This window comes from Cygnus atratus, chromosome 11 (genome assembly GCF_013377495.2).
Source record: "Cygnus atratus isolate AKBS03 ecotype Queensland, Australia chromosome 11, CAtr_DNAZoo_HiC_assembly, whole genome shotgun sequence".
Classification (NCBI taxonomy): Eukaryota; Metazoa; Chordata; class Aves; order Anseriformes; family Anatidae; genus Cygnus; species Cygnus atratus.
Genome location: NC_066372.1, coordinates 8,553,562 through 8,578,193, shown reverse-complemented (window position 1 = coordinate 8,578,193; position 24,632 = coordinate 8,553,562). Strand labels below are relative to the sequence as shown.

The 24,632-nt window shown below is 38.8% G+C and overlaps 1 protein-coding gene across 1 annotated transcript; it reads left to right on the top strand.

The window, feature by feature from the left end:
* Positions 1-1,428: 1,428 nt before the first annotated feature.
* TSPAN3 (tetraspanin 3) lies at positions 1,429-24,563 on the top strand. Its single transcript, XM_035553947.2, has 7 exons — positions 1,429-1,617; positions 12,093-12,284; positions 13,349-13,423; positions 17,191-17,292; positions 18,397-18,549; positions 18,798-18,881; positions 23,612-24,563. Exons 1-7 carry the CDS (start codon positions 1,555-1,557, stop codon positions 23,702-23,704), a joined length of 762 nt encoding a protein of 253 aa, XP_035409840.1. The 5' UTR covers positions 1,429-1,554; the 3' UTR covers positions 23,705-24,563.
* Positions 24,564-24,632: the final 69 nt, after the last annotated feature.

Sequence of the window (24,632 nt, the reverse complement as noted above, 5' to 3'; positions counted from 1 at the left end):
AACTGGTTATTACTTGTCTCCATTTACAAAATTGATCCCTAAAATGTTAAGGCCCTCAGTAGCATGGGTAATTTCTTTTCCACCTGTGAAGCAAATCTGCTATAAAAGGAACAAGGTGAAGCTATTCAATGAGCTCACCAAGCCTGGGGAGAACAGCTGAGGGATGACAGGTATTTCTGTGACAAGTGGAGGGTTACAAAGAGGAGAAATGGAATAAAAGAAAGATCAAGAAAATATCATGATGCCAAAAGAAATGGCGGAGAAGGTGTTTGGGTTGACTAGTGAGATACCAAACAAGGCCTTGATAATTATCAGTTCTATCCTGATTGTGCTAAAGATAAAGTTATAAGTAAAAAGAGCAGCAAATATTAGATAGATGTTACCTTGACCTAGCTCCCTGAGCGCTGGTGCAGTCTCAGAGAAGTGCATCTTGTGGAAACTGTGCATGTTTTCTCTTCATTTCTTAACGTTTCCTTCGTTCTTCACAGGGAAAGCCCACTCTCTTTAGATGAGTCAAAAATGTTCTAAAAATTACCCAGGTTTGCACCTTCCTCACCGTTCGTTCACTTGTGGGACAAAAAGTCATATTCTCTTGCTTCACTGGAGCTTTACTTCTTCCTGCTAGACAAATGTCCTGTTCGTAAAATGCATGACATTCTTCATTTATACATTTGATCTCCTCTACGCCTGTCATGCCTTGGTGCACAAATAACATAGTCACTGACAGCCAGTAGCAGAGGTTCAAGTTTATCTTAAAATCCATCAATGTGCACAGAGAATTCCTCACAGGAAAACACTTCATGCTTCACCTTTACACACATTGTTGGTAGCGGGATAGTTAGCAAAGTAACCCAGCCAGTGAGATCCTTACAGCGGTCATTTAAGAAGAGATGTCTCTCAGGCTGCTTCTCCTGTGGGGACATACCTCAGCTTTTGCATCCCAGCGCTCACACCACTGTTCTGAGAGGTTAAGCAGCACTCAGGGTGCAGCTGTAATTCCTGAAACGTTTAGTTTTAGCTCAACTGACTGAGATTTCTAGGTAGTCCCTGAAACTGTCCTTCAGCCTGCTGAAGGCACGGAGCCCTGTCATCATACCGCTGACCAGGGCAATCGTTGAGCGCTTTTTTTTTTTTTTCCTCGTGATCTAAACATCTACTGAAAGAAGTCATTATTATTAGTACAGGGGATTTCCAAGGGCCACTTCAGTCTAAGCTGCTAATGGGGCTGACAAACCGTGTCCATCTCATGAGGGAAGGGACGGAGAAAGTTGACCAAAGTTCTCGCGTGAGGCACCTTTCCGCCCCTGTGGTCACGACTTCACGGCGGCGGTCGGTCACGATGTAGACCGCACGGCTGCCGGCCGCAGGCTCCTTTAAGAGGGAGCGGCCGCCATCTTAGGTTCCTCCGCCCCCCTCCTGGCACGTGACGCAGCCGGCCGCCATCTTAGGCTCCGCAAGCCACTGCCTCGGCTTGCCCGGGTCACGTGGGGGCGGGGCCAGCGGCGGAACAGAGCCGAGGGGAGCGGAGTGGGGCTGAGGGGCGGTGGCGGCGCCATGGGGCAGTGCGGCATCACCTCCTCCAAAACCGTCCTGGTTTTCCTCAATCTCATCTTCTGGGTGAGTCTGGGCACCTCCGGGGCCGGGGGGGGCCCCTGCTGGGGGGGGCCTGGGCCGGGCCTGAGGGGCCGGGGCGCTGCGGGCCGGGGGCCCTGAGGGGCCGCGTCTCTTGGCCGCTGTCCCGGCCTCGCTTACGGGCGGCTGGGAGCGTCCCCGTGCCGCTGTGCCAGTCCCGTTTTTGCTTAAAGGCTGTGTGAGGGGCGCTTTGTATCCTCTCCTTGGGGACCTGTGCTGTAGCGCTGTGTGCAGCCCGTCCCTGCCGAGTTGCCCTCCTCTCCGAAGTTCAGAGGTGGAGGGAGCTGCGTCGGGTGCCTCGGCAGCCTGGTAGTGAGGGTTCAACGAGCACAAGAGACGCTTGTGTAATTGAATATACCTTGAGCTGCGTTATTGAGGCTTTCAGGTTTGCCGGCTTAAAGAGCTGTTACAGCCACCTAGCTTTTGGCCTTCTACCTAACACGACTGTTGTAAGTACTTGGTGTTAAGTATGTAGCATTGTTGGTTTTTTTATCGGTTTAGCACAATTGTGATACACATGTAACTTAATAGTCTAACAGCGAGTCTTGTGGTTTGTTTCTTCCAGTGAGCACAGCTGCATCATGCTATTTACGCATTGCTTAAACCTGCTGCAACTACAGCCGTGCTGGCAGCAAGACAACCATGTAAGCTGGCTGTGCTGGCTTGGTGCACCAGTAGGCTGCTGTAAACCCCCTTTCTGAGGACGGACATAACATAACAAGCTGTAGTTTGACATCTTACTTACAGTTACAAGTGTCCTGTCAGAACAACATATATATAAATGAAACCACATTTAAGGCTGTCTGTGTATTTTAAGAGTTCCTTTTCTGGATTTAGATCCTGTGTTTCTCAGCCTCTAATCCCAGCTTCAGGAACAGAAGATTTGTTGTCGCAGCTGCTCAAAGATTTCATCTTTGAAAAAGGGATAGTGGGTAACAAGATATTAGAACATAAAAATGTAGCTATATTTAGCAGAATAACTAATAGTGAAAGCCATATGAAAGCTAACAAATGTTAGAGGATAAATGTTCTTGTCTAAATTTTTACAAAGGAATGCCTCTCTTGGGTGCCTAAACATGAATCACGGTCAGGCAAAATGCATGTCTGTGCAGTCTCACTGACATTTGTGTATATAGCTGTTCAGAGAGATGAACAGTAACTGTGAGGTATATTTGACTTTGATGCATGTTAGGAATAGCTCATTTTCACTGAGGTGTATTAGTTCCATTATTTATCTTCAAAGTATCATGTAGTTGCATCAATCTTTTAGCACAGCCATTTGTTTGGAATCTGCTTTGAAGGGTGTGGCTTTTTGTTACATGCAAATGGCATTAAAAAAAGGCAATCTGGTAGCTGCTACAGAATACTTAGTTTTTCACTGGACATGTAGGTAGTCTGAGTTGCATCTTGAAGTAGTGTTTTTCTCTCCTTGGTTGCTGGTTTAGATTAGATTATATGTCTAATAAATGAATGCATTCTGCATGCAATTTCTTATCCACCCTCCAGACTTCAGTGATATTTTTCATGTTTTATATATTTGAAAAAGTATTGCTTGCTGTTTGCTGGATTTAATAATTTAATTGCAAGTGCAGTTATCCAGCTTAAACAACGATAAGTGCAGAAGTTATTTTGTGTAATGCTGAATGCAGTGCTTTACCATTTTTAATGGCTTAAATTTTGAGACGAACTTGACTCAGGACAGATTGTGTTTAGATAAAAAGTACTTCATGACAAATTAAAATGTCATTGCTGTATTCTGCAAACCATATCCAGTGCGAGAAGTCAACTTATGCAGATAGTTTTTTGACAGGGACGCAGCTGGAACAGCCATACTGCTAAGTTGCATGTAGAATGATAAAAGCATGTTTCCTAAAAAGTGAAAATCGCAAAATCCATGTTTTGCCTCTCTAGCCAAGCTACGTGATAAAAATAGGAAAAGAATTCATTTGTCCTTCTTGCATACTTTGAGCAAAAGTAGTATATCTTCATTTTAAATAGCAGAAGAGAAAGGAAGCATTTGAATTCTTGATCTAGCATGTTTCATTTGGTGTCTGAGCTGAATGTCTATGTTGCATTGTCAGCTAGATGGGCACTAAATGTTAATTGCTTCTGTGCTGTTACAGAAATCTTTTGATTGTCATTCATATGTAGTTCCAGTTCTGGTAGTTAGATCATTCAGATTTGCACTGAGACTTTTGACAATAATCAACAGCCTATAATTCGTCAAGTAATTCTGAAACCTCATTTTATTTCCTTTATAAACTTAATATGTCTCTTTAGAGTTTCATATATAAATCTCATCATCATGATCATCGTCATCTTCATGGTCTGTAGATATATCAAGTTGCTTCTGCATTTAAACTTAAGATTATTTTGATGAAGTCATTGAAAGCTCTGCTAGACTAGCCAGGCAAATCATGCTTCAGGGAGTGTTTGGATAACACTTTCAGAAATATGGTTTGATCCTTTATTTGGGGTGATCCTGTGTGGAGCCAGAAGTTGGACTTGATCATTCTTGTGGGTCCCTTCCAATTCGGGATATTTTACCATTATATGATTATAACTTCTCCCTTACCATGGGTCTGAAATTTGTGGGAGGGTGTGAATGTTCAGAATGCTTTTATAGTTGAGTCTTATGAACGTGAGATGCTCAGAAAATTACCACTTCTGCTGCCTGAAGAAAAAGCAGAGACTTTTATTGTTATGCTCTGTAGTCTAGAATGTAACTTGTTTAAAAATAATAATGATGATTGGCATTCTGAGTTCATGACTATTAAACACGTTCGTCCTTTTTTTCCTTTAGTTCTGTTTTCTATGTTATACTTAACTTGATGGGCTGTTAGTCTAGAACAGAGTTGGGAAATTGTTTAGTATCTATCAGCTGTTGTTTGGATACTGTGAACCTAATGATGTATAGATCAGAAAATTTAAGATTTCTTGTCTATTCTAAGTCTTCAAGTATTTTTGATACTATCATCAGTTGATCTCTGCCATCCATAAGATAATTTGAGGCTGTGGGGAATGAAGTGCTATGGCTGTTACCAGAAAGGCCTGTGTTTCTGCTGCTTACTTGGGCAGGCTTCAGTGTTCATTTGACACCACAATTAACTGCTTTAGTCCTGTTTCCAGGAGAAAATTAATCCTAGGAAAAGGTGGGCGTGAACTTACGTTAATTTAATTTGATGATCCTGGTTGAATGGCTATCGGATGGACACAGTGGTATAAGGTAAGGGCAAGAAACAAGAGAAAGCTAAGAGCACAGCACTGTGGGACCACACCTCTAAGCAACAGCTAGGTGTCTTAGGTCAGTATGACGGCAATATCAAAAAACACCTCAGTTTTGAAGAAGTGTTTAAGAACAGAAGAAGCAGCTTAAATTGTGATGCTGTCTTATAGGGAAAGAGCATTGGTTTGTTCTACTGAACTGGACAGTTTTGTTGATGGCACTTCTACTCGTGTGAAGCCACAATACTATTCGTATTCAGTATGAATCTGTTGCAGTGTGCTCTGAGATGTTTACCTCAGGCTTCTGAGTATGTATTGCAGTAGCTCATAACATTTCTTTTAATTCAAAGGTTCTCAGATGGTACTGTTTGGTAATGTCTAGCCTTTAGAAAGACTGGCAAAAAGAAAAAACATTTTTAAGTTTTGTTAGTGCAGGTATGATTTAATATTGTTAACAAATCCTGCAGCTGACAAGGCTGTTTCTGTAAAATTAATACAGAATAAGCATGTTGGCAATAGCAAGTTCCTTTTGCTGCTACAAATAGTTGCTGGGAGAAGCAAGCTAGCTTAAATGGTACTGCTAAAGACTTATGCCAAGACAAGCTGTCCCTGTTTGTGGCAGCAGGCATTAAGAGCAGTGCCTTCAGTTATACGCACAAACCTTCATAAATCATTAAGAATAAAGTTCTCTTGTTTTTCAGTATTGGAGTCAAATAGGTTGTCATTTCTAATAATTTTATGACAGCTCCCTGTTTGTCTTTCAAGGCTTCTGAAAAAGGCGGCATGCTACCAGGTCATAGCTGTGCACATTCATCATCTGTGACTGCTAACTTTAATAACTCAAACTCCTCTGAATTTGCTAGTGATTCTACACATTCTGAAAAGTCTTGTGCTGTTATTTATTACATTTTCTAATTGGCATTAATAAAAAAAATCTCGGTTCTATATAGTCTTATGAAAACTATTTTGTGGCCTGTAAATTCTTATTCTAACTACATTCCCATGTTGGATTACTACAGGGAAATTTTTTTTGAAAATGAGCTGGAGAAACCGCCTTCTCACAGCAGGACAGGTAGTAGTTTATCATATAGAAAGCTGGACATCTGCTGTGGACATGCAGCTGACTTAAAAAAAAAAAAAGTGGTAGTCATCAAGAATAGTATGATGTAGGTCTTATGAAACATTCATTTGAGTTCTGGATAACTTGGCAAAGAATGCTTAAGCCTAAAGGTACTTCATAAATAAATGTAGAGATAGGAAGCATCAGTTCAAACTTGCCCTTCTTGGGAAGATTAGATGGAATTGCTAATTTTCTTTTCCCCAAGGGTTTTGAGAGAGAGTCATAGCCCAGTTTTCCATGTAAACAATTATTGATAAGAAAGAAGTAGAGGAGTGGTCCAGAAGCCATTGGGTCCTATGGTGGTAGGATACCAATTTAAGCAAGTAGAGAAAAGAATGTCAGGTGACTGTGTATTCCTTTCAGAAGGGACTGGAAAGGGAGATAAAGAGTAGCAAAGTGCTGAGAGGAACGGAAAGACAAATAAACAGTAGAGGGCCTTATCCTTTAGGGTCTTTGAGGTTAAAACTGAGAAACTCAACTTTGAAGGAGAGAAAGGTGAAAAAAAACTAAATGTGAGGAAAACTTTTTTTATCTGAAAGTAATCAGGCTGTGAATATCCTAGTGTGTTGAACAGGTCAGAAAATGATGGAGAAATACAGTAGAAGTCAAATGGAGAAAAAAGTATTGTGAAAAAGAAACAATTTTTAGTGTGCTGTTGCAAGAAGTCCAAAAACTGGATAGTAACCCATGATGTCAATGTCTGTATATATGTACAGGTAGAAAATGTTGTCATTGGCGTGCATGGAGAAAAGGAGGTGTTAGGAAGAATGAAACAGATACAATTGTAGACCCCTAAAAAGTCTCGAGTGCATGGCATTTTCTTAAAAATGCACATTCCCAACATACTAGAGGGGCAGTGACAACTAAAAGAATCACTGAAGGCTGAACATAAAGAAAGCAATAGACAGGTTGGGAAGATAGCATGTGAGAGTACACCATAGGTGTGTTTTACAATCACAGTCTTGACAGATACTTTGGGAGTGGAATGACAAGTATTTGGGCTGAGTGGTATCTATATTACCACTGAAACTTACCCATCAGTGATGGTAAAGTTGGCAGTACTAAGCACTTATTTTCTTTCAGGGTTCAGTGTCCTTATCAAAAAGGGTGAAATACCTTCTTATCTAATCAGATATCAGGTGAAAGTGGTTTCTTCTAGCATATAGTACTTTGCTGCTACTTTCACTTGCTTGTTCAGAGACTGTTTTAAGAAAAACAGTGAATAAAATGAAGATTCCAGAGAGATGAGTGTTCTTCTTTAGCCCAGGTAAATGGAAGAGTACCAAAAAAAAAAAAAGTCAGTCTCTGTTTGGGTCTTACTGTGAACCCGGAGTGTCCAATAGCAAAAGTAACTCGAAGGACAGTGCTTTGTAGAGAGAAAATCTTTTGAGTTCCCTTTAAGTCTGTTGGGGAAGAACATTAGTGGGGTAGTATAGGAAAGTGTTAGTATGTAAATGGAGCTGCGTTTTCTATTGATAAACAAATGGTCAGCAGAACCAGTAGTCTGGATCTGTTATTTTCCAGTCATCTTCCTAAGCAGCAAAAACTTTAGCTTTCAAACTGCCGCTACGTATGAGGATTACTGAAAGTATGAAGGCAGTTCTTAATTTGCAGCCTACTTAAAATGATTCAGGGTTTGTCTAGACAATGAGTAGGCTTGTACAACTCAGTGCATGTGAAAGGTGAAAGCTGACTTTTGGAAGACAGACATGGGCTTAGGAGGATGTTATTGCACCAGCCCAGAGACAGGGAGAACTCCCAGGTTCTAAATATTCTTTCCTATAATACTTTTCTTTTTATTGTTGTATGCGTTGCACACGAGATCTTCCTGTTTTCCCTCCAGTTACTTGCATACTTATTATGTTTTCAGTAATTCCTTAGAGGCCCATGTCAAAGTAACAAGACAAAGCTTTTCTGATCTATGAGGTCTATCTGTAAATTTTATGAAAGGGGTATCTACGTGTTCTAGCCTTTTGCAGCAAACTGTTTCCATTGACTGTATTTGCCTTAGCAGTCTTTTTAAAGCTTAATTCATCCTAAAATAAGCATATGCCATGTCAGGTTCAGTACTGAAGTTAGCTGCAGGCAGCTCGGAAGGGATGTGTGAATGCTGAATAACCAGCCGGCTCCCCGGAGCACGCGTGTGACCTGGCGCAGACTCAGGAGCTGTTGCCATCTCTATTCAGAGCCTTGAACAGTTTATTAGAGAATTATTCTTTTGGGTCTTGCTTATCAAAGACTTACTTGAATTGTATGCAGTTCATGTATTTAACTACCACTTAATGATAGGAGAAATGCATGATTGAAAATATATGGTGGCTTTTTATTCATGTCTTTGCTTAATTTGAGCATACTTAGTGTTCTGTGGATTTACCTTTCATTCTTCAGAATAATAAGCATTGAGAATTGGATTGTTTTATATTTTTTAATTATCCTTGTGTCATTACTTGTGATAGAGATCTTAGTTTCTCTGCATTATTCCCTTTTTGAGAAGCAAATGATAGAAGCTCAGATCAGCTTCAGACCAGATAGAAGCTGTGTTTAAAAAAAACACAACAGTAAGCATAGGTTCAACTTTACCATTCTTGGACTTCAAGAGGGAAATATGCAGTTCAACTGGTACGCTACTGACCAATGTAGAATGTATACTTGCTATAGGTAAAACTAGCTCTTTGCCTATCACACTATTTATGCTTTATTTATCTGAACATACAACGTAGTGCTATACTATAGAAATGGAGCAAAACCTTTTGTGCTAAGGACCAGATTTTGAAACTACTGAGTAGTGGAAGGAGTCACCGCTGGTCACAGTAATTCAACATCCATTAGTATAGTTAGTAGCACAGTAGAAGCACTAATCTTCTGGCTGAGTTTCATTTAAATGGGGTCCTGTTGTACATGCCAAGCCCATTTAGTGATGCTGGCTAAAAGATAGTTAATGAAAATTGTCAGAAGATGAGCAAAAAGGATTGCTCCAAAAGGACTCTTCTAATTCTAGCCAAAATGCTGATACAGGTACCTCCCCTTACCCTCCCTTGCTGATGTAGGGCATGCTCAGAAGAACACTAAGCATCACATTTCTGACATGGAATGAGAAGGGAAGGCTTTGAAACTTTTTTCCTGTAAATGAGAAGGGCAGCACTGCATTTTTTCATAGTGCTCAACTGTAATACATGGAGGAAAGGAATTTTAATCTTTATAGCTTTTAAACTGATCTGAGTATGAAAACTCTGGCAGGCTTTGTTTTCAGGTGCCTTTTTTTTCTAGATTTGTTGAAGTGATTCTGAGGAAGGGGTAGTCGTAATTCTGACTTCATTGACTAGGTGGCCACATCAAGCAGAGAGGCAATGTCTTTACTTTCTGCTTCATGATTCTAGCACACAGTTTTCAGACAGATGAATCCACCCTCCTGCTTCCAAAATTTTGCAGCTTTATCCACAGAAACACCAGTTTTACAGCCTTTGGAAGCAAAACCGAAGGGCAAATGCTGTCATGGTTGGTCAGTCACTATAGTTCCATGTGTGAAAAGGTTTTAGTGATATCTTCAGACCACGTTCATTTAAGATGAGGAGTCTAAAGAGGAACATGCATTTCCAGTTGTTATAAAATAATAATTTCTTTAAGAAAAAAATGCACTTGACAACACTTGTTAATGTCTTAGACTCTGTTAGCTAGACTCATCTTAAGCGTAATACTGGAAAGGAAGAAGTTTCTCAAAAATGTATGCATTTCCATCAGGGATGGAAAGTTACAATGTGTAGATGGCTTCTTAATGTATAATTTTTTTCTTTCAAATATATTTTTTAATGTACGTGCACATCCAGCTATCAGGAATCTTAAGTCTTTCTTTATGATCCAGATTTTTCTTAGAAAGAGGGAAGCCACTTAAACTTTGCCCTGTGGAGGAAGACAAAGGGGCTCACAAGTGGGTCTGATTACAGTTATGTGGTATATTTTCTATGGCTCATGCCAGCTGCAGCTGTTTCTCCTTCCACCTTACAAAATACCATATTTCTAAGAAGCATTTTAATTCTGCCAAGTGAGAGATTACCTCACTGGCCTGTCATTCACATGCTTTGTTGCTAGGCTACAGTTAATGCAATGCCATTGTTCGGTGACACTACTTTGAATCTTTGCTATGTCTACAGAAATTGCATGTCTGTGTTTTGCCGTGTTGTACCTAACATGGCACGATTTCCACTGTTGGATTAGCACTTGGATGTGTTTTGTGCAAAGGGGCGGTCTTAATAATAGCTTGTTTGCTTCTGTTTTTTTTTGGTCTGGTGGTGCCTCACTTCTGGTATTTGACTTAATTTTCAGTTTCATTGCTGTTGTATCTCCATAGCACCTTTTATTGGATGAATGTGAGCCTTCTGGATGCTTTAAGATTCTTCCAGAGTACACTCTCACCCTCACTGCATACATCAAGGTAGAGGAGAAATACAATGTTCAGATCCACACAGAACTGAAGGCACTTCTGAGCTCGCTCTTAATTCCTTTTTCTTTGAGCTAGTGTTTCTACAGCAAAGTGCTGCTGAGGATGCTTTGTGTGTAAGGCTTTATGCTAGCAGTCTTTATGCAGCGTTGTTTGTGGGAAATAGTTGCAGTAATATTGCAGACTAAATATGCATAGTAGCAAACAGTGCTGAAATGGTAGGCACCAGTTTTCTGATCACCTCTCTTGTTCTGTGCCACACTGAACAGGAGTGTGAAACAGCCTAGGAGGCTGTGGAGTCTCCATTCTTAGAGATTTCCAAGATGTTGGACAAAGCCTCGAGCAACTTGGTATGAATTCAGTGTTGACCCTGCCTTGAGCAGGAGATTGGACTAAATGATCTCCTGAGATCCCTTCTGGTCTGGATTATTTATTGGTTCTTTGATTCTACTATAGCACGATGCAGTCTTATAGTAGTCTAGCTGCTGGAGCTAGGTGTGCACATCCGTCTGCCCTCTTGTTTCCAGCACAGGGATAGGGGTGGTAACAAAACCGCTGGGGAAGGAAGGCAGGAGGGAGGCACAGCCTGCTGTATTCTTTCTCAGGTCAGAGCTGAAGTGTGTGATATTCCAGCTGAATGTACTTCTGTGCCTGGGGTATGGATTGGATTGTAAGGGGGTTGCTACTCTCTACAGCAGGATTAAATTCCCCAGATCATGGCTTAGTCTTTGCATCTTCTGAGTGGGCTGTTTTTAGCTTAGCCTAGCAAGGCAGTGTGATTTGTATGTATTGTGACACCGGGGAAGTGTGTAACATGAAGCATTCCGATGATATCGTCTTTCACTGCAAATCTGTAGAATATAATTGTTTGATTTTAAGGGATAGTAGGATTGTTTAACTCTGTAGCAATGGTGGCATTATTTGGTTCAGGCCGTATAACTCTTCAGGCCTTATTTGCTATTAAATGGTAGTAACCTGAGGTGGTATTTTTTCTACATTTAACAAAAGACCTTTTTATACAATGGCTCTTTTTAGAAAGTCACTGCCAGAACTTTCAGTTTAAGAAGTCTGTAGGTATTTGATTCAGTCTTTCAGTAATTGGTGTCTTTTACTTGAAAAAAAGCTGTTGCCTCTAGCAGAAGTTAGTCTACAATGCATATATCCATTCTGTCCTAATGTTAAATCATAGGTAGTAGTCAGTAGGCAAAATGGAGGAATAAGTAGTAGGTAAATGGCAGGTAAAAACTGCATCCATGTTCTGAAAAGCTGTTCAATTACAAACAACTTGCTGTTTGTGGTCTGGAATCCTGTTATCAAAGGTATGTAGTTTGTAAGTGTAAAAAGCTAAGTTCATAGCACAGGAGGGGAAGTACTTGAGAAGAGAAGGGAGCAAGATTTTGATGTTCATTGCCTGGTTACCCTCGTTTCTTAACTACATGCATCAGAAGGCTTCCATAATGCAGTCAAAACTGAATCTGCCTAGATGAAATGTAGTTTGGAAGCTGGAATTGGCTGGTCTCCATTTGAGATATTCTGAACAAACATGCAGTATAGTCTAGTGATGATGCCTTAAAAAAAGGTAAAAGCACTAGTTCATGTTATTTGATAAAATTGTTGCAAAGTAGCCTTGCACAAAGGTTTAGTGTTCGAATAAGTTTACAGTTATTGTGTCTATTGTAGGCAGCAGCAGGCATACTGTGCTACGTGGGAGCCTATGTGTTCATCACATATGACGACTATGATCACTTCTTTGAAGACGTCTACACGCTCATTCCAGCAGTTATCATCATAGCTGTGGGAACACTTCTTTTTATTATTGGACTTATTGGGTGTTGTGCCACAATTCGAGAAAGTCGCTGTGGACTTGCTACAGTAAGTTGCGTGTGATGGTGTTTGCTTGTTGTTTATCTGTTCCTTTTCCCTTTAATTGATTCTGTAAAATATAGTTTTTAATGTTTTTTGTCCTGTTTTGTTGTCTTAAGTGTTGGCCTTGTATTTTGTTCTGAACACCTTTTTTCAATTTTTTTGTTTTGAATGATGGTGTTGAATCTGCTGATTCTGGCAGCAGAAGACTCAAGTTCAACTTGTTAGCACAGTGAACATCTTTTTTTTTAAAAAAAAACAACAAGAAACATTTGTTCTGACTTAATTATATAATTAAATCTCACTTATCTGTTCTGATTGAAAAGCTAAAATTGGAGAGGGAGAAGGATGAGCCAGCCAGGAGCCTTCTAGTGTTAAGTGTATTGCATTGAGGGTGACTAGGGGTGGTTATGATGCCTAAATTTTCTCTGTATGGCTTAATTTGAATACTTAGTTTCTAGGAATTTGTCATATGTTTCCAAGCATTTTAACTGCAGATTCAGTTTGTGTATTAGGTAGGAGAAAGAAGAGAAGAGAGCCAGCTTTTAAACTGTCCCCATTTTGTTGTTTTTAGATGCTGTGTGTGCTTCTTTAACAATTTATTTTAAGTGTTCATAAACATACCAAGACGAATGCGTAGGTTGCTATTGCTGTTAATTGTTTCAGGGCTTAATCTGAAGAAACATTTCCTTAATTCACCTACAATTTCTATTAACAGCCTGGGTCACTTGTGTGATGTGGCAGTCCTATTTATCTAATAAAAGAGTGAAAAAAGCACTTGGTTAAAACATTCAATTTACAGTTTTTTGGTCTTAGTGATCAGCACTTGCCTGGCTAGGTAGTTTTAAGTTGTATTACTTGGTAAAGCTATGAGCACTAAAGCTTCTTGAATTAAGTTACCTCTGGACCCATTTGGTCATGGACCCATTTGGTCAACTTTATTGCCTGCTTTAGGTTAGTTGCTGAGTTAAAACCCTAAAAGATGTATAATAAATAGCAAAGGTTATATTGAGACTTTTAGAAAGGAAATGGGTGAAATTATTTGCATAAATATCCTGGATTGTATTTTACAGTTTGTGATCATCTTGCTCTTGGTTTTTATTACTGAAGTGGTGGTGGTGGTTCTTGGATACATCTACAGAGCAAAGGTAATAACCTCTCAATTTCAGTAAATGTTTTGTTGTGAACTGTGACCAAAATACAGAGGTGTAGCCTTTTCAGCCTTCTCTGTATGTGATTGTGAAACTGTTAATGGATATTCATTAAGGGAAAACTGTTAGAGATCAATATCTTAAAATTTAGAACAGCAATATTCCTGAAAGCAAAGCTGAAGCTTTTCTCAGAGGGAAAGAAAAAAACCTGTCTGGAATGTATTGATGACAATTGAACACTACAAGGGAGACAAGGGAGTCTTGGTAATTAGTACCTTCCAATTTTCCAGATGGCTTTCTAGCCTATTTATGCATTTGACTAAGTGCACGTTTAAGGTTACACAGTATTTGAACATGTTGCATATCAAAACAATATGCCCTAGCTTAAATGTTGACTTACAGTCTATGGATTAACACTGCTTAATAATCAAGCCAAATAGACTGAATGTGTTAATGTATACTGTCTAGCTTTATGCAGCTTGTTGGCAATGGCTATAGGGGCATGGCTAAAGAAATTGATTTCTCCCACTGTTTTATTAATGGAATTTCAGAGAACAGGACCAGAAAAATGAAATTAAATGTGCTTCTAGCAATATAACATGGTAGAAGTATACCATGTGCTATTAGAGATACCACAATGTAGTTTGAAGAAAATAAAAGTTTAACTTGCAGTTTCACTGACTCTTGTTGTATCTGTCTATGTGTCAATGTTGCAGGAAAAATATCAGCAGAAAAAAGGTATAGCTGTGAAATACTTTGATGGCATTATAGTCCTGTCTTCATAGCAAGGTGAATTAAAGCCCCATTGACCTTCCTTTGGCCCATCTGTGTTTATATAAGCAACAAGGGACTTTATAGTTCAGTCCTGCTTGCGTGCCTTTTCTCTAAAAAGCAGTGTCAAGCATTAAGGAAAAATTTAGTCTTGTTTTGTTAACTGAAGGAAAACTGCTTCAAATAAGCAGCTAACAAGACGACCTTGAACTGTGTGTTATTAATCTCTGTTACAGAATAGATTGCTTCAACACGAATGTTCTATTAAAGATACTTAATTTAAGGGTATATTCTCACAGTCTGCATTAGGTTTCTTGGCAGAGCTGATCAGCTGGGACTCTAGTTGGTAGTGCAAGTAGTCCTTAGAAGCAATTGAGGAAAGCTGTATGCTTCCTGGAGAAAGGGAAGCATGTTGAGTTCATACATGATAGCTTGAATGATTGCTTTCTGCTCCAATACATGCAGAGCTAGTGTGCTACAGTGTAGTGCAGGAATTACCATGTCTCTGATCTGGACAGAGAAGTGGTTTGCTGATCTCTGGTTAACAGGATTCAGAGCATGTAAAAGAAGATGCATGTATCTTTCTTTCTTAGCCTGTCTGAAATTACACACTTGAACCACTTGAGAACTGGATCGGCCCCAACTGTATATTCCTGTTGCCTCTCATTTTGTCTTGCTACCATACAGCCTCACAAGCAGTAATGCAGGATCAGAGCTTGAGAGAAGGAAGGGAATGGAGTATCTTTTCAGTGGCAGCTTGGTATTATGCTAACTGAAATGTCTTGCAGGAGTCAGCATTTGGAAACTAAATCTTTAATCTCTTGAGAGGGAGACAGAGGTATTGTTAGTAAAAATGGCTGTCTTCTACTATCCTGTAGTACTCAGTGTCTAGAACTATTATTTTCAAGTGCAACAAGAGTGTCAAATTAACTTACTACCAGTGAACTTGGAGGTGAAATCTGCCTTTATTTTTGGCGAGATAAATAGGGCAACTGTCTCTTGCTAGTATTACTCTTCTATTGCACGCATGGCCTGTGTAGATCTGTGGAGTTTTGTTTTAAAATAAAAAAAAGACACTCAAGTCATGCTTATGTAATTTGCACGTCCCTCACATACATGCTGCTGTAATTGAAACATAAGACAATACACAAGCACGCACTGAAATGCTTTAAAACGTATGTAACAAATTGAGGATACATTTTGGTATATGAACCAGAGTTGTAAATCACTGATGTGGTTTAACCTGGCAGGCAGCTAAGCACTGCACAGCCATTTGCTCACAACTGCCCCCCTCCCTTCTTTCACCCCAGTGGGATGGGGGAGAGAATCAGGAGGAAAAAAGTAAAAGCTCTTGGGTTGTGGTAGAGACTGTTTAATAGTACAGAAAAGGAAGAGAAATGATAATCATACTAGAATGTACAAAGCAAGCGATGCACAATGCAATTGCTCACTACTCACCCACCACTCCCCAGCCTGTCCCTGAGCAGCGGTCCCCTCCCATCCTGGCCAGCCACCCCATATGAATTATTCCATATGATGTGATATGGTATGGGATATCCCTTTTGTCAGTTTGGGTCAGCTGTTCTGGTTCTGTCCCCTCCCAGCTAGTGCATTGTGCACCCTGGCTTCCTTGCTGGCAGGGCAGTACAAGAAGCTGGAAAGTCCTAGACTTACTGTAAGCACAGCTCAGCAACAAATAAAACATCAGTGTGGTATCAGCATTATTTTCATCCTAAATCCAAAACATGGCACTACACCAGCTACTAGGAGGAAACCTAACTCTATCCTAGCTGAAATCAGGACAATCATTAGTTAAATCATAACTGATTTCAAGCTGGTCTGAAACAAGCTGTCTGCAAAGGCTAGATTGACTTTAAGTCATGTCTTGATACAGATCTACTTGTGAAGTTAACCAGCATTTTTGTGAGGGGAAATGAAGCTTGTGCTGTTGTTGCAGAAAATTCTCTTCAAACAGTTTAAGTCTCTTTGCAATGATGTGTTGGCAAGATCTTCCTACTATAACTTGCAATCTAAAGAACATGCTTGCTTAGTTCCTGTTCATCTCAGAACTGAACATTCCTTGCACATAATTCCCACTGAATGCAATAGCCCTGAATTGACTTTTTTTCTAATCTTACTCTAGTACCAAATTTTGGCAACACCAAACTTTCTGTGCATTTAAGGAACAATTTATACTGAAACTTATTACTTGAAAGGTTCTAGTAAGGTTTCCTCTGAAGTGGATATTATCAGAAATCTTTTGGGGGACAAGTGATGATTCCTGGGTGGCATCCATTTTTAAACACGTGTACTTGACAGCATCCTTAGCAGCTTGACTCATCTGCGGTAGCTTTAGGAGCTATTCCAGGAGCTGTTGCTATGTACCATGTACTTCCACCAACATTTCTCAGAAAGTGTGGGGGTGGCGGACTGAACGGCGGACTGAACAGCGACCTTGGTCACTGTAAGCTAGAATAATCAGCGAAAAGAGCTCGTCTTTGGGACTCCCCATGCTTTGTTCAGAAGAGCATGTGGCAGAGCAGGCCACATGACTTAATGATATCCTCATGGTCCCTAACAAAATGAGTTAGCCTGGATGGTTATGCTGGTTTTGGTTTGGAACTTTCAAGGACTAGAAAGTGGAAAGGTGAATATGTGGTCTTATAGAGAGCTCTTCTCTTCATAGTGTCTGCTGTTATGCCCATGGTGTTATAATAGAAGCCATTTCCTTTCTGAGATGCATTGCAAAGCTACTTTGTCTAAAATCTTACCAAATGTAGCTGCACATTTTTCCTTGGTTGTATGCTCATGGTATCTTTGCAAAAGTCAGGACAGAATATTAAGAAGCTATACCACCAAAGTACACTAATTTCAGATATTAGCGAGTTGTCTTGGTTTGTTGAGTTCTGTAATTAGTAGTGGAATTATTTTTACCTAGACCTCTGTTATTTCTGTTGGTGTGCTAATGCTGGTGCTTTGCTAATGCTTTGCAGGTGGAGGATGAAGTTGATCACAGCATTCAGAAAGTATACAATGGATACAATGGGACAAATCCTGATGCAGCCAGTCGTGCCATTGACTATGTACAGAGGCAGGTGAGACTGCCAGATGCATGAAATAATTTTACTGGAGCTTTCCAGTCTGTTCTGTCCATAAAACACAGGTGCTATGTTACTCTGCTACTTGTGACACATCTTCAGGAGTTCTGACAAACTTAGTAAGCAGCAGTCAATAAATAGCTGAACTCTGTTATGATCAGTAAAATTAAGAAATTGTTGGTGGGAAGGTGTATTTTGTGGGGGTTATCAGTGAATCAGTATTTGTATTCAAATATTTAGTACTTCTGTTTTTCTGCAATGGGATTTTGCGGCATGCTCTTATCTGTGCAGTTTCATCTAGAACCATTTGGGGAAGAAAATTGCTCTAGAATCTAGCTGAATGCCGGTCTTGTGAGTTGCTGGATGGGGAGGAGGGGGAATTATGGAAAATGCAGGAGCTTTCAACATTCTTAGAATTGCATCAATAAAATTCTAATATTTGTATATTAAATATCTAGTATGTTTAAAGCAATGATAATACTTCTTAATACCTTGCTTAAATCGCCTCCTGAAATGAAGGACAGGCTCATAAACTAATACTTAGGGCGGTACCTCTGAGACTGTACTGTACATATGAAACTCCAACTCTGAACAGAACTGTATTTATGTTCAGTTGGTTCATTCTTGAAGGCTTCCTCTTTTGCATAGCCACATGTCTATGTGGCCATATAAAATGAACTTCAATTCTGCATTGAAGTCTTGTGAGAAGAACAAACTCTGGTTCATGCCAGGACTACATCCAGAGAGTGTAGGTTTTTTCAAGCATCTGTCATAAACTTTATTGATAGAGCTGTTCTGAGCTGTAAATAACATTCTTTGTCTTGTCTTGGGGGCACAAAGGAAAAATGGCTCATCAAATGTTCCCCAAGAACTGGCACTTCCAGTCTGTTTTCTAAGGACTTAAATGACTTAAGGCTGCAGGCCACTTAACAATCCATTCAGTCCATGATTTACTTTGATAGCGCTGTCAAATAACTTCTGTTACTGAAGTAACAGTCAACCAAACCGTAACATGTTTGTGGTTTTGGTATTGCAATTAGAACTGTTTCATCCAGCTTCATGATTGGTAAACATGGTGAGTCTTTACCTGTATGTTTTCAGCTGCGCTGTTGTGGGATCCATAACTACTCAGACTGGGAGAACACTGTCTGGTTCAAGCAAACTAAAAACAACAGTGTGCCACTTAGCTGTTGCAAAGCAGCTCTCAGCAATTGTACTGGCAGTTTGACCCGTCCAATGGACCTTTATTCTGAGGTAAGACAGCCAAAACATGAACTTAGAGCAAAGTACAAGTCCTGTTCTTTTGCTGACAATCATTTAATTTTCTGTTTAGTGGAACTGTAAAGTTTGGGGTGAAAGGAATTATGATTAATAGGAAATAAATATGTCCTCTAAAGAAAAACGCTTCTTATATTTCTGCCCTGTTTGATGCTTTTGGGGGTTTTTGGTGTGTATCTAAATATGGTTGCCAGAGGGATATATGACAAGTCTACTTGTTTTAGGGCTGTGAGGCTCTGGTTGTAAAGAAGCTTCAAGAGATAATGATGTATGTCATCTGGGCAGCACTAGCATTTGCCGCTATTCAGGTAAGCGAATATTCTTTATTTATAAACTCAAATGAAATTGTGAACTGCTGTCCAGGTTATTACAGTTATGTACAGGGTGTCAACAGCTTTGGTTTGTACTTCGTTTGAGAGACAGATGAGCCTCAGTCAAAAGGACCTAAACACCTTAACACAGAACTTCTCAACTAAGCATGGTTTAAAAACTACTGTGATGAGTGTGCATTGTTAGATTTGAAGGTAGCTGAACATTAACAGTAGTAATTGACTAGAATGTAAATGATAAGTTACATCTTAAACTGATTATCTTTAAGCATCAAGTATCTATCAATGTGCTCTGAAAGCATTTAACACTTGAAGAATTTGTATAGTATTTAATTTACAGCTTTGAAACAAATGGCTCATACTTCATGCTGTTTTAGAGGTACATCAGCTTAAGTATGCTTCATGGCATATGTACAATGTCGACACCCACAAAATAAGGCAGGGTTTTCGATAGCATGTTCTGCTTTTGTTTGATTGATCTTTGCATTGTCTTGAAGGTGCTGTACTTGGAAAAAAAAAAAGCTCAAAGCTAGAGACAGCAGCTACTTAAAATTGAAAGAAGGCTGTCTCATAGGAATCCAAATGGTTGTAGTTTCTCCGGTCATAAAAAGTAACTGGGGAAATAAACTAATGTGCATCTCATTATTTACTAAGACTGAAAACAAATAAACCTATATGACAATGTCTCTTAAACATTTCTGTAAAATCAGAATTTTGTGCTTTCATCAATCAGGCAGGTTTAGTACATTAATCACATTTTCAGTTTGTGTCAGTATTATGGTCTCTGAGAAATTTACTATATATGCTGAATCCCAAGAGATTTAAAAACTGATTTCAAAGTAATTTTATGCCCTTAATAGCATTTGAATTCAGAAAACATTGTTCCTGTTGAATTGAGAAGCTTAAGCACTTTAATTTTCAAAACCAGCTTTAGAGCTGGTTTGTATGTTTGAAGGTAAGTAAATAATCCTTTGCAAACAGTTTTGTGAAAATAGCCAGATTTCTATTTCAGTGCTGCAAGGCTGTATTCATAGGTAACAGTGTATACTGTAATGTTGTTGAATGGTCCAGAACCAGATTTCTTCAGATATGAAGTTTGAAATTTGGTGACATCTATGCTTAGTCTTCCAAAGGAAGATTTTTTTAAATTGTCATTCTTAAAATTTTAACTGTTAAAGCAATATTCAGTCTGTTCAAACACTGAAATATTTCTGTAATTAAAATGAAGGTATTTCCACAACCATAGTTACTGTGGCAGATTTTTATGTATGAGAAAATGTATGTTATGAGGCTGGGTGAGCTGAATAGAGAGGAGGCGGCATTATTCCCAATACTGGAGTTTGCAGGTTGATCAATAGGTCTACTCTAAAGTGCAGTACTATTATAATCCTCTTTGGGATTGGGCCAGAATTTCTACTACAGGTAGAATGGAAATGTGACCACTTGTATCCTTCTGTTCTTCCTGGGTCACCAATTCTAGGCAAGCATGGTGTTTTTATACTTTATGCAGTGGGTACGCTTTGATTTGTCTCCACATGTCAGTAATCAAGCTATTGGCAAAAGTGAATGGATAAACAGCTTGGAAGAAAATAAGAACATTAAAGCAATTTCTTTCTTTGCTGCAGTGTAACAATACAATGTGTCACAAGTTGTGCCATTGGTTTGGACAAGTGAATAAATAGAGTACAGGGTGTTAGGAATACCTTTGAAATTTCTGTCCAGTAATATTCACTGAGTGGTAATCAGATTTAAGTTTATTGGAGGTCATATTCTTATATCTTTGCTCCACATTTCAAATGTTTGTAAATTGGCATGTTTTAAGAACGCTTTAGTTTAAGACAGGTTAATACTAAATCACATTCAAACTATTCTTTTTATTGCCTCCCAAAACCTAGGATGTAAGTTGTGACATCCTCCTATTTGGAATACAGAATTGAAGTATGTACATAGCATGATTCTCAGCAAAATAGGCTGCAGGATAATTGCAATGTAGATAAAAATGTAAACTTCAGCAAATGGCCTGTAACCTAGGCTGTGTCCTGCAGAGGAAGAATAATCTGTTTTGGTCAGTTCTATTACCACTCCAAGAAATGCTGGATAGAGTCCACTCAGAACTGATTTTTAGTTTGTATGTTATGCAGTGCGGTAAGACTGTTCAAAATTTACCTCGTAGTTTACAATAAGCAAATCTAGCTTTCACCCCTTTCTTTAAAATGAAAAGACTGAGAAGATGAGAATAGAACTTCTCTGAGGATTTTAATTTGTGGGAAAACTCAGTCTTTTCTGCATAGAATTAATTTCTAGTGTGTGTGTTCCAGTTACTCTTGAAGTGTGTGGTAATTCCTTTGTCTAAAACAGTGACAGCTCTGAACTATTAATAAATTGGAGGCAACCTGAAGGGAGCAAAGGTATTGCAACATGCTAAGTGCTGCTTGATGAGCTGCAAAGTTCATACTTAAAGATATCTTCTGTAGTTAGCGATAATTTGTGAGATATTAAATTTGGCATATCTATACAGCCAATGAGGTTTTTAAGCAAAAAAAGTAAATTAGTTTGGTGAAAGAAGATGGGCCATGGTTAACGCTAGCAGGCAAATTAAAAACAAATTTCTGACTGTGGGAGACGTCTAAACTTTTCTTGATGCTGTTCAGGCTTTACAAGATGCATCTATCATGCCTCAACAGAATTCTAAAAGATTTTGTTTACAATATTATTAAGTAGAGATTGAAGAGATACAGAATCAAATGCCTTAAAGAAGGTTTTAGAGATGCCAGCGCATCTTTTGAGAGTTATATGCTGAATTATTTCTGTGAAGAAAATAGAACTGTAGGGAGTCCATTCTGTGCTCACAGTGAATTCCAGGAATATGCTTGCTAGCTTCCTAAAGTGTGTAAATGTTTTTGATATTGACTCAAAAACTGATTAGATAAGTCTGTTACAGTACTTGATTGTTTTGGATTTTACACAACTCCATAAATTGGATGTCTTCAGTCAATTGACCAGGATTCTTTATGTGAATAACCATAAATGTGATGGAACTAGTTTTACTATTTGAATACATGGCTAGAATGACTTATGGCCAAAAAAAATAAAGGAGTTGTTTGTATAGCACTCTTCATTTTATCTTGTTTTTGTCAGCATAAAAGAAGGTTTTTGTGCTTGTAGCATACAACCCTTCTTCAGAGTTTTGTAGCCACAGGGAGTTACCACAAATCGTGCATGTCTAGCTTGTTTTTTTCTAATTGTGGATGCTACCTCTTCCTTTGGAAGGGTTCTGTCCATGAAGAATGCTTTTCATGTAAGTCAGTTCTTCCTCTTACTCTGACATGAGCATAATGCATATAGCGTTTATAGGAGTTAGCCTGTGAACTGGAACCATCCAAGTACTAGCTGAAAGTAAAGGAAGATTCCATTTTTATCAATAGGCTGAAGGGCCATACTATAGGTTACTCCCAATAGGCTATTTCTGGACCTGAGCTGAATCTGGCTATAGATCCAAAGCAGAGAATAAAATATGGACAAATATTTTTAATTTTTACGTCTTGTTCCTTTCCAGGAAATACAGAGCTTGGACTAAAATTTCATCATGCTTCTTAATCACTGCTTATTTAGACTTAACTAAGATTTTAAAAACTTCTTTCATCTTTCAGCACACTTAAGTACCAAGTTGCATGTACATTCAGTTAAGCTTTGGTTTCTGAAACTTGTTATGCATGTGACATTTGCATCAGACTTCATTTAAAAAATAATAATTCTTCCCATCAAGTGACGTATTTTCACAAAACATCATGCTTTATACTTGGTTGGCTGGTCTCCAGTTTAATTCTTTTGTGCTTCCCATTCAAGTCTCTCATGTTGTTCTGTTTAAGTAACTTACTGCCTGGGTGATGCTTTATAATCCAGAGCTATGACAGGAGCATCTTGAAGTAGACGTTTATCTGTGAATAGACTCTTTCCCTGTATGCATATGAAGAAATCAAGATAATCTCTTATGTCACTAGAAGCTATTGTCAATGATTGCAGACTTTGGAACACATCACTGAACTTGAATAAGTCTATACCTACCCCCCGAAAAAAAATCTACTCTCAAAAAATATGCAACCTTCCTAAAATCATACCCTGAATCCCTGATCATATTCATTTGATTCAAGTCTTATAAATGTATACAAAGTGATCATAACACTAAATTCCTGGCAAACTTGCCTGCATAGTTACAGCTCTGAAATTTCAATGGCAAGAAATTCACCTTTAGTGAATAATTCACATCGGCCTTGAGCTTTCTAGTATAGCATATTAACAGATGGAGCATTTGAAGTAAGGTGGAGCAGCTTCACAGAATGCTTAGTTTTTTCATCATAACAACTGAGGCTCATGTATTTGAATTTCACTTCATTGTCTTTCATAACACATGCAGTATCTGAAGCTGTGTCTTTCAGGAAGAAATCAGTCATTTTTCCATCTGAATTTTTTGAGGCAGCATCCAAGTGGCTGACCAAACCCATGTCTAGGATCTTTCAAGAAATTAAGGCTGAAGTTTGTGGCCCTTGTTTTTTGCAGCAGGAAGTGAAGCTTTTTTCAATAACAATGCATTTGTTGCTGTTTGTTATGGACATTCACGGTGCTATGAAGCATGCTGACAATTTCTGTGCAGAGGTTAAATCATGAAGTACCTTCTTTGTACTCAGCTTGTTTTCTTTTTTTCTCCATAGCTTCTGGGCATGTTGTGTGCCTGTATAGTACTATGTAGAAGGAGTCGGGATCCTGCTTACGAACTTCTCATCACTGGCGGAACCTACGCCTAGAAGAGAATGGGAACGTGGTTCAATCTTATCTCACTTGTGTGGAAGGTGAACGGGCCAGGTTTACTGCAATAGCTTTCTTGCCCTAAGCTTAGTCAAAGCGCACCTTTCACAGATGAGGAGAGCTGTACTGTACACTGGTGACGGGCAAAACAACTCAGCTTTACACACACCCATATAATTAATTACCTGTGACTTTCACTGTTTTAGCCAGCTATTCATGTATCTAAATGTTTTAGTATGCTAGTAAACTTTCTAATTTCAGAACCATTTGCAAGTTAAGTGTGATTTGGTTGATATGAAAGTCAAAGGATGTGTTGGTGGATTACCTCTAAGCATTAACTGACTGATTCTTGCATATAGAGAGAATTTGTTAAACCTTCACTACATGGAACTTCTTTGACTGAAGTTGTAAAAAAAAAAAAAAAAAAAGCCAGCTGTATTCAATTTGAAAAATATTTTAACCTTGCCCATCACCAGTGTCACTTTTTTTAAAAAAAACACTTAAGTCCAGTAAACTTTATATATAATGGTAAAAACAAAACAACAAAAAAACTAACCAAAATTTTAGGTACATAAGACTAAGTTTTGACCTTCAGAGATCAAACCTTTCAAGCATTAGTGTTTTAAAATACGAGCTGGCTTTTCAGGAGTATAATGTATGCACTACTGTTCTATAATGAAATATTTCATTTTTTTCTATGAAGAGCAGTTTTATGTGTTGAGTGAACTGTAGACTGTAGATCTTAAACTGGTTTGGAAATAATGTAGCCATGTAGAGTAGCAAAGTAGTATGTGAAAGTGATCTCAACTGTAAATAGTAAACCTGATTAAATAAATCTCTGTATATCCTCCCTATAAACATGTCTGGTTTTCTGTTTAAGATTCCTGTGTATATGTTCAAATGGTATCCTCATGTGCTGGAAGTGTA